The 10,811-nt window shown below is 33.7% G+C and overlaps 1 protein-coding gene across 1 annotated transcript; it reads right to left on the bottom strand.

The window, feature by feature from the left end:
- Positions 1–275: 275 nt before the first annotated feature.
- On the bottom strand, positions 276–4,613 carry LOC143240598 (la-related protein 6-like). Its single transcript, XM_076483306.1, has 3 exons — positions 4,508–4,613; positions 3,391–3,533; positions 276–2,211 (listed from the first exon to the last, which is right to left on the bottom strand). The coding sequence occupies exon 3, from the start codon at positions 1,978–1,980 to the stop codon at positions 547–549; it is 1,434 nt and encodes a 477-aa protein (XP_076339421.1). The 5' UTR covers positions 1,981–2,211; positions 3,391–3,533; positions 4,508–4,613; the 3' UTR covers positions 276–546.
- Between the last annotated feature and the right edge of the window lie 6,198 nt (positions 4,614–10,811).

Genomic DNA, 10,811 nt, shown 5'->3' on the forward strand with positions numbered 1-10,811 from the left:
TCTATTGGTCAGAAATGATTAGTTATTACTTAGTCATTTACTAATATCCATGAAACAGCTACTCTGCAATCATACTTTGGCCAACTTAACACAATAAAATGTTAATTTTTTTAAAAACTTAAAAACTAGAGAACAACATTTTGATGATAAAGCTGCAAATAACTTGAATAAAAAAACAAATAAATAATATTAACTATATGTTGATTTACAACAATAGCTATCGATTTTAAGTTAATTATTAATGTTTGACGGATCAATTTGATACACAGCTTCAGTTTCAGAAATATTATCTGACGTTTTAATATATCATTATTAAACAACTATGTACATAAGGAATAACATTACATAACGTTTCTCTCTGAATGTAAACATTTTGATATTATTGTATAAAAAACAAACAAATAACAAAAACATATTTACATTGTTTTACCATATAATACAATGAAATATCCGACAGACTAGAAAACAGATCTTTGAAGAAAACGGAACAAATAATATAATACAATCTGGGGTACCATGTTTTATAAATGTACATTAAATACGTTCTCAGTTCTTATCCTCAACAGACAACATCGAGGAAGAGGCAGACTGGGTGCGAAGTTTTATTTGGCTCCAACTGAAACCAGTGGTACCATCAGGACCTCTGGGAAGTCTAATCACCCCATCAGGAATAAGTAGTCGAGAATTGTGAGCAGCACCATTATGACCTTTTTCTTTGGCTGCCATTATACGTCGCTGCACCCATGGGCTAACCAAAGTTACTTTTTGACTGGACGAATCCCCATCAGAATAACTATTAGATTTCTTGCGTATTGAGGGCTTGCAAACGTTTTCTTGGAAACTGCTACGACTCTCAGAGACTTTCTGGTTATAACTGAAACTGTGGGGACGAATAACTGATTCTTGACTATATTTTTGTAAGGAGAAGTATTTAAAGTCTGAAGATGAATGTTCCTTCTCTGAGCAATTACTGACTTTGGATGATTCAGATTTTCTAAGCTGGCTTAACAAATCCTGCCGCTTCTCTTTTTTCTTTTCATTTCCTTTGCCTTTCTTGTCATTTTTATCGTTATTCGGGTTCAAAGAAGTTTTTTCAACAAGAGGAATAACATGTATGTAACGCCAATCAACATGCTTAGAAAGGAAGTCCTTTGAAGCGAAAGCCACACTCTCGTGTTTCTCGAATTCAACCAAAGCACAAACACTAGCGCCTATCTCTGGATGTTTATGAAGAAATTTCTTGATATCAGTGGGAATTACTCCATCAGGACGAACAATTCTGATGAGAGTAATATCGCCACACTTCGAAAATATTTCTCCAACATTTTCGACCGTGGGCTTTTCGAAAGGTAACTTGAATGCAACTATAGTTCTAGATGGCGCTGTTTCATCGTAATCAGGTAAGGGTTCTTTCCTTCGAACCTTGGTGCCATCGTTATTTATTTCTAACTTTTCTGATCGTTTTAAACTATGAGCCAAAACTTTCCAATTTTTGGTATATCTCTTTACTTTTCGAAATGAAGCTATAAGTTTTAAACTTACGTATCCTTGCTTATTTCGACGTACATGCTTTAACAGAAAAGGATCTTTCAGAAGGCCAGCGTTGGAAAAATAATACTCAACCTGTTTTATGATATTTTTCATCAAGTCTTCGTTAGGTTCTGGAAAATCCTCATCAGTAGTGGGTGAACATTCTATTCCAGAGTCTTTTCCTTTATCACTGTCTGAATATTCTTTGTAATAACCAAGAGAATTTCTATTTTCTAAGTCTTTGTCTCCCTCGTTACTGCTACCTGTTGTTGACGAGCTGGAATCGTAGCATTCTCCGTCCATCTCATTAGTACGGGCTGAAAGAAACGACAATCCTTTATTTCTAGAACCGTTGCTGTCAAGTAGATCACGACTTGGAGGTGAAGACAAATGATTATATTCTTCTCCGTTGTTTAACATTTTAAAATTGTTATGAACCTCGATAATCATAATTTATACTTTTCACTCGCACCACCTCTCGACTTACTCCTAGATGGGTAAATTCAAGAATAGGCTTAAGCTTTCAGTTAGTTCGAACGTTATATATAAGCAGGCACGTGCTGTGGAATTCCACATATTGATTACACTTCGCTTTTTAGTGATTGGCTAGGAGTTCTGACATCATGTGGTTGCTAAGAGATCGAACATGGATTACTGCCAAAAAATGACGTTAAAGTCAACCTAAATATAATGGGAAATGAAAGTTGTTAATTAGTAATATTAAATATAGTTGGTAACAACTTTTTGTAAAATGTTTCAACTAGATATTATTTCAAAATAATAATAATATTTACTATGAGTCATTGCAAAACGTAATACATGATACAAAAACGTGATCTAGCAATTACGTCATAGAAGGCGGAGGTAGGATGGTGTGATTGCCTCGTGACTCTCTTTTAACGTATGATGTAAACACGTGGGGACATTCCACAATAATAAGAACCGATTCTGAAATATAGGCGTTCGTTTTTTCGTGAAACCAACAATTAATGATAGAAAAATGAGTGAAGTACGTTTTAGCTTTTCTAAAGAATGGTGTATAAAAGGGATATTATAAATATCTGTTAAAAGGTTAAGATGAAAGTCCACTGTAGGTAAAATAATGCAATATGTTAATAAAGCAATTCAAATATTTTGAAGCGGAAAGTTTGATACAAGGTCTTTGAATATTAGACAAATTTTTGCTTTTTCTATTGCAGTATTACCAAAGTAAACCTAGCATGAATTTTCCGATTCATCATTGTCCAGGGTTACTGTTTAGGGGTGGAATTCCCCGAAATCTGTATATAACTCAGTGATAAATGATGAATCAAATAATATATGTATATATTCAAAGGTTATTGAAAGACATAGAACAGTGAGCAAGTATTCACAAATTAGTCCTCTGTTTCTAGCTGTCTTACTCATTCGTATTTAGAATTTGTATATTAACGCCTGCATAGAAAGATTAGTTTAAAAATTATTAACAGGTGTATTATTACACAAGCTACCCATCAAGAATATACATTAACTGAACCAATAAGAATTTTATCTTTAAAACCTGGGATTAATAGTGTTATAAAAATAACAATATTCCAAGGTTAACTGAATGTCCATCTCAAATAAATTTATTTGCACTATTAACATTGAACTGTGTCACTTATTCAATATTTCACTCACATATTACTCCTGTTTATATCGTATTCTTGTTTCTACATGTTCCACGAAACTTCTCGATTCTTAACGTATATGAAATTTTTTGATCTTAATTTTATGTGCTCTCCAGCAAATATGTAAATTAAAAGATTAAATATAGAGCTCAAATATTTAAAATTAATTCTTATATCATGTGGGAATATCAAATTATTGTTCAACCAGTACCTTGATGAACGAAAATAAGTAATTTTGTTTTGGCTCTTCGCCGGTTTTCGGCGTTCGGACTCTCTAGATGACTGATAAGCGATATATGCACCGGAGATAGAGCAAGTGTGTCAAGTAGTTCTCGGTATCTAGCTTCTAATGACCTGTAGAAGAGAAAATCGAGATGACTTTTGTATTGTTTTAAACGGGCTTCCGCACCTTACTTACATATAGAGTGCTAACGCTATCTCCAATCATTAGAAGTTTCATTTCACTAAGAAACTGTTCCGAAACATTTTGAGCAAATCCACTTTAGGCCTATCTACGAGCTGTACAAGCATTTTAATCGGCTTACTATTTTTGAGAAATACTGGGTAAGAATATCTGAGTAGAAAGATAAGCTGGTTTGATCTGATATCTTGTGTTTGAGTATTCAAAAACTATAATTACATCCTTTGATAGATTGTTTAGGCAGAGTATTCATGATGAAACTTTGTAGAATGGACGGCAACTTCCTGTTGTGGAGACGAAAGGCGGAAGACTTTTGAAACGTCGTCCTCTACACTTGTGTCTCCGCAACAGGCAGTTGTCGTCCATTCTACAAAGTTTCATCACATCCACCCAGGTGTTCATATGCCCATAGGTATTCTGTTGTATTTCAGCGTTAATGTTAGAAAATCAACAATTAGTTACTAGAACATTTTTTACATGTTCTTTGAATAATTAACAGATATATTTAACCCAGGAGTTTTGCAAACGTTTACATGACATATTCTGTAAATAATTAACAGACGTTCATGACCTATAAGATCTCCAAAATTTTATTAATGAGAAACGTTCTTGACATATTTTGTGTATAATTAATAGAGATTCTAAATTCATGGGTTTCGCAAACACTTATCAGAATAATTCTTGACATATTTTGGGAGTAATTAGCATATAAGCTTTTTATACATTTCAAGTTACGGAAATTTCCAAACATTTAGATGCACAAAAATAAATTATTGGATAATTCGAATAAATAAATATTTGTATTCTTCACAAACATTCTTAACATACGTCGATAAACAAAATTATATTAATATAATGGTAGCTAGAAATAGATATAAATAAGTATTGTGTATACTATTGTAACTACCTGAAGTTAACATGGTGGGCACTGTCATCGTGAATATTGTATGCTATACATCAAACACTAGACAAACAAATAAACCTCATGCACCTGTTTTATCAGTATGTTCCAGGTTTATCTTTAATGTACAAGTATATATACATACGAGGTGTCATTTTCGTCCATTTCCTAATCATAATAGGAAACTGTCTGAATGACATGATGTTTCACGAACCAATCATATTCTAATAATTCAAGTGGTCTTAATGGCCATTGTTCAGTACTTTGTTATTCATTGAAAAATAGCTCGTGGTTTTTATCCCTACTTGATTAGTGCAAGATATGGCCTTGGATAGCGTTAGGCGGGTTGTACTATCAAAAACACCCTCAAGGTTAATTGATACGAAATTATATGAAGAATAAATCAAATAAAAGACTTCTGGTCTATGTGTACTTTGTTATTTTTTGTCTTGTTTTTTTAACACACAGCTACGTTATCGGTTTCTCGTCTACCAGGGAAAATTTAACCTGAAATTTAAGGGTGCTAAGTCTGTAAACTTACTACCGATAAAATTATCGTTGAGTTAATTTAATTATAATTAGATTAATTGAATAAAGTTGTAATTTTTTAACGCACAACTACACTATTGACTATCTATGCCTTGTCCACCACGGATAATTTAACCCAGGATTTTAGCGTGGTAAGTTGTAAACATGCAACTGATCCTCTAGGAGATTTAAAGAAAGAGATTAGTCGTAAATTCCACAATGAGACAAAATACTTTATCTGTGTGTTTGATAAAGCAAACAACAGAATTCAATGAATGTCTGACGAATAAAACTATGATCAAACGTTTGTCTTTTCAAACATGAAAAGAATCTTTATTAAACAAAACACGTGAAGGAGACTGAGAGAATCACCTACAACATAAATATTTGGGTAACGTCAGGTATTCCAGGGTCACTAACATCACTTGGCCATTACTATTAATAAAGATAGGGAAGACAATACTTTAAATATTTCTGAACGTCTATGTGACTGATTCGACACAAGAATCCATTTTAGAAGTGTAAATTAAGTCTCCAGCGACATCGCCCATGGAAAGATTCAAAATCACTAAAGGGAAAAATCCTTGACAAAATGTGATTAGCAGCTCAAAACTAGTGAACTCCATGCTGCATATTAACACATATAGTAAGACGTGTTGTTGCAAAGAAATATTTACGTTAAGAGAACTTGCTCATTTTTTAAGTTAAAGATTTTAAATTGCCGAAAAGTTTAATTTTAATTTAGAAGTTAATTGGTTTTTGTTTTGAATTTCGCACAAAGCAACACGAGCGCTGTCTGCACGAGCCTTCCCTAGTTTAGCAGTATAAGACTAGAGGGAAGGCAGCTAGTCATCACCACGCACTGTCAACTCTTGGGCTACTCTTTTACTAACGAATAGTAGGATTGACCGTAACATTATAACGCTCACACAGCTGAAGGGCGAGCATGTTTGGTATGACGGAGATTTGAACTCGCGACTCTCGAATTAAGAATCGAGTGGCCTTAACCACCTGGCCATGCCGGGCCATTAGAATTAATTAAATGTCGATACGTATATAAATTTATGATGCTTACCAACAAGATTTATACAAACAGTTTTCTTTATTAACACAAATATATTTTAATAGACAAACAATAATACAATTTATAATAACAATTATTACAAATAAGGATTTACATACAAAAGTTCAAAACTTATAAACAATACTGAATCTTAGATCTGGTCTGGAACTGAATATTTCATCGGCTGTTCAGGGAGAGCGAATTAATTCTAATATTTATGGTAAAGCTTTATAAAGTTACAAAGAATATTATGTCTTCTATCCGGTATGGAACAGAATACTTTGCTGACAGTTTATGAGGCGCAATTTACATTTATGTTAATACACAGGTACACTTCACTTGAAGGGAATGCTAGCTAGCTATATTTTTCACACATGAGATTTTTTCTCGGTAGAAATATCGAATGTTCTCGTAGAAATACTAACGTCTGAAGTTAATTCTCTGAAGTTGAACGCTTTGAAATCTATAAACGTTTCTGGTCAAATATCTGTAGTTTTGCGATTAATAAGCGTTTGTCATAATTATAGCTTTCGATGCTTATAGTATATTGACTGTAGTAGACCAACAATATTATGAAATGTGGCTCGGCTAAGTGTTTTCGTAAAATATGTAATGTTGATTTTTCCTTACGAGAATCTTCTACAAATTTAGAGAACAGATGGGCATTTAACAATATAGGTTACGTGCATTTCTAAATACATATTAGACTGAAACAAACATAGATAGATATTAAAATAAATATACATTAGTAAATCCGTTACAAAAAGTAAACAAGAAATGTAATTCTTTTCAAGTTAAAGATCCATATAAAGAAGACAAGCCCATTCTTCTAAGTTAAGAGACGCACTTTTACGTTTTACATATTATTATTATTGTTTTACTCGTCAATTTTATGTTTGAATTCGTCATATTAAACTCAGTTGATTCGATGGATTTTTATATATTTTATTTCACGTAGAGCTTTAAATGTATATGCGCTGGCCGTCTCAAACTTTGACGGAATACAGGGAATACATCTAATTAACACTACCCGTCGCCAGCTCTCGGGCTACTCTTGTCAAATCGAACAGTGAGATGTAACGGTAACTGTTATAACGCATAAAAGTGCGCGAACCAATGAACTTCAGCTTCACAGACACATTCTCCAATAGGTCTTTCTCGGCTCTCGACCATGTAAAACTGTAATTGTGACGACAGTGGTTGAAATATGTATTGGTGAAGTTGTGTTTAACATATTTATACTTAGAAGATTATGTTAGATTGTTTTATACCGATATTCGACATTGATAAACCACTTGTTATTTAGTGAAACAGAAATGAGCCATCAGCAATAAAAAAACAACAACAACAACATTGAAATCAAAGCAATAACAAAATAGAAACACATGCGCAGCTGTGGCATTTACGTCAATACAGAATATTACCACAATCAGATGAACTTTGTAACGTAACATAATACATTACAAACTGAGAAAATTTAATCATATGATAGATAGAACAGCATTTCCCTTAAGACAGCTGTATATGGAATACTGCCAATGATAACATTGAGAAGCAGTGACCTCGTAAGCTCTCTGAGTATATGACCCATGACCCAGCTTATGAACTCAGGAAACTGTAGTTGATGTACTATTTTTAAACTTTTTTCGTTTAGAATCTGTAATGAGTTAAGTAAGAGGGATCAAAACAATGTATTTGAAATACTTTTGATGCAGTTCTTGTTAGATTAATATCAAAACAATGTATTTGAATACACAGGTGCTAGAAGTAGAGCAGAAGAAAATAAATGCATTATGGTTGGGCCCCGGCATGGTCAAGTGGACAAGACACTCGACTCGTAATCTGAGGGTCACGGGTTGCGCCAAACATGCTCACCCTTTCAGCCATGGGGGCGTTAGAATGTTATAGTCAATCCCACTATTCGTTGGTAAAAAAGTAACCCAAGAGTTGGCGGTGGGTGGTGATGACTAATTGCCTTCTCTCTCTGGTCTTACACTGTTAAATTAGGGATGGCTGGCGCAGATAGCCCTAAGTTTCGAGTTCTCGTGTTTGTTCGTATATAGTTTTTAGTTTTTCTTGTCAGTTCGGCTTTTGGTTTGTTTGGAATTAAACACAAAGCTACACAATGGGCTATCTGTGCTCTGCCCACCACGAGTATCAAAACCCAGTTTTTAGCGATGTGAGTCCGCAGATATGCCGCTGTGCCACTGAAGGGGGGGAGGGGCTTTTATTATCAGAAGCTGATAGTGGTATATAAATGATTGCACTGGAAAATTACTTTTTAAATCCTTAAACATACTGACGTACAAATGTATAATCGTAAAGTGTAACGAGTGTATTCTGAAAGCGTACATACGACTTACAACCCAAGAACGTAATGTGCTGATAAATAAATACATGAACATCAACCATTCAAACAGGATACCTCTAGTATGAAATACAGCATTTTCCAGTTCGAAGTAAACAATAATTATTAAAAGTAATTGAAAATGTAACAAACAGAGCATCAACTGCTTTCATGTGTGTTCATTAAAGACTGTTAACACATAAACTTTAGATTGAGAACTGTGTGGACGTACACTGAAATCCGTTAGAGAAATCTAAAGGAACCCCAAACCCAGGCTCAATAGTATTAAGCAAACGTTTGTAAGTCATCGGAAGCTAGTTGAAGTTCTTTATTTACTGTCTGTTTGATTAGGCTATATTACTAGAAGTCCATACAGAAACGCGAACTTGGGAGCTCCAGATCTTAGAACACAGATTATAATATGTTGCATGCACCTGTGTAGAAAGGCTACCTCGTGCTCTTGAGCTCGCAATGCGGATGTAAGGAAATTTGTTTTTTGAATTTCGTGTAAAGCTACATGAGGGCTATTGGCGCTAACCGTCTCTAATTTAGCAGTGTAAGACTAGAGGGAAGGCAGGTAGTCATCGCCACCCACCGCCAATGCTTGGGCTACTCTTTTACCACCGAAAAGCGGGACTGATCGTAACATTATAACGCTCTCACGGCTGAAAGGATGAACATGCTTGGTGTAACAGGGATTCGATTACGCGACCCTAAAATTGCGAGTCGAGCACCTTAACCATCTGACCATGCCATGCGTGTGTCGAAGTTCATGCAGAAACTGTATGAAAAAGTATAAAAACATATCTGGATTTAAGTGAATAAAGATATATAAACTAGTTTAAGATTTGAGTTGGTACATCTAATGTCACGTGACAGAATGGTATTTCCAGGTACAGTGATGTATTAAAAGTAAAAATAGTAACTGCCCCTAGCAAAATGCTCCAGAGAAAAAGTATTACGACGGAAAATAATGGACATAAAGTCCACAGTGATCCAGAACCATCATCTTCTGTTCGTAGTATATAATATAGTTGTAATAGATTTACTGTCATACGTTTATATTAATATAAACGTTTGTTTCAGTTTAATGCGTGTAACGTATATTGTTAAATGTATATTCTAACTTTGTAGAAGATTCTCGAGAGTAAGAATTAACAATACACGCTTTACAAAAACACAAGCGTGTCTTTTAACATTGTTGGGCCAAATGAACTTTCGAAAATTTCGCCTAAATTTTGAAATCGGCTCATCGAGAGACAGAATATAGAATATTGTTTATTTGTTACAGTCAGTACACTATAAGTCTCGAAAGCTATGATTGTGATAAACGCTTATTAATCGGAAAACTACAGATATTTGACAAGGAATGTTTATAGATTTCAAACATTATAAGCTTTAGTGAATTAACTTTGGACATTAGATACTTCTGTCGAGAAAAAAAAAAAGTCATGTGTGCTTCAAGCTAACTAGCCTTCAACTAGTCTGTGTATCAAGGTAGAATTAATTCGATTTCCGTAAGCCGTCGATAAAATATTTAGTTCCAGATCGAATAGAAGACTCGGTATTGTTTGCAGATTTGTAAAACTCTTATATTTAAATCATTTTTTGTAATAGCTATTAGTAATAACCGTTATTATAAATTGTATTGTTGTTTGTACATTAAAATGTATTTGTGTTAAGAAAGAAAATCGTGAATAATTTATCAATGAATAATGTGTCAATCTTGTTGGTAAATTTCATACATTTAATACATGTTAACATTTAATTAACTTATAAATTCAAATTTAAATTTCCTGTTATTTGAAATCGTAATATGTTACGTTTGTAACATAATAAATCAGAGACTTGCCCGAGATAAATTATAATACGTAACACGTTTAATTCACTTCACTTAGAATCTTATATTTCTAATAACAATAAATATTAATTTCCGGTATTAATTTATACGGAACTAACAATCAAATATGGTGTTATCATACGTAATATATGCCATCTGGCATTCCCATTAACAGAAGTAGGTAAGTCAGGCTTTTTTGGGTAGGTCTAAGATTACACACGACTAATATGATTAAAAAAAAAGTTTAAATGACTTCCCCAACAAGACCTCCCATTGAAAAATTTAATAAAAATGTGGATTCAATGTAAAAAAAAACAACTTGAGTTGAATACTGTGCCTCTTTTTTGCTTATGAATATAAAAAAAACCACTCGTGCTCATAAACATTTAAGCATTAGCAAAGAAACCCAGTAATTTCGGGTTCAAAGGTTATGCTATTAATGTGAGCGAGGGTCGTCCCCTTTCATTATTCTGAGCTTTATCACAAGAATCATTAGTAGAATATAAAGGTACCCGCGCTACGCGTGATATTA

This window comes from Tachypleus tridentatus, chromosome 13 (genome assembly GCF_004210375.1).
Source record: "Tachypleus tridentatus isolate NWPU-2018 chromosome 13, ASM421037v1, whole genome shotgun sequence".
Taxonomy (NCBI): domain Eukaryota; kingdom Metazoa; phylum Arthropoda; class Merostomata; order Xiphosura; family Limulidae; genus Tachypleus; species Tachypleus tridentatus.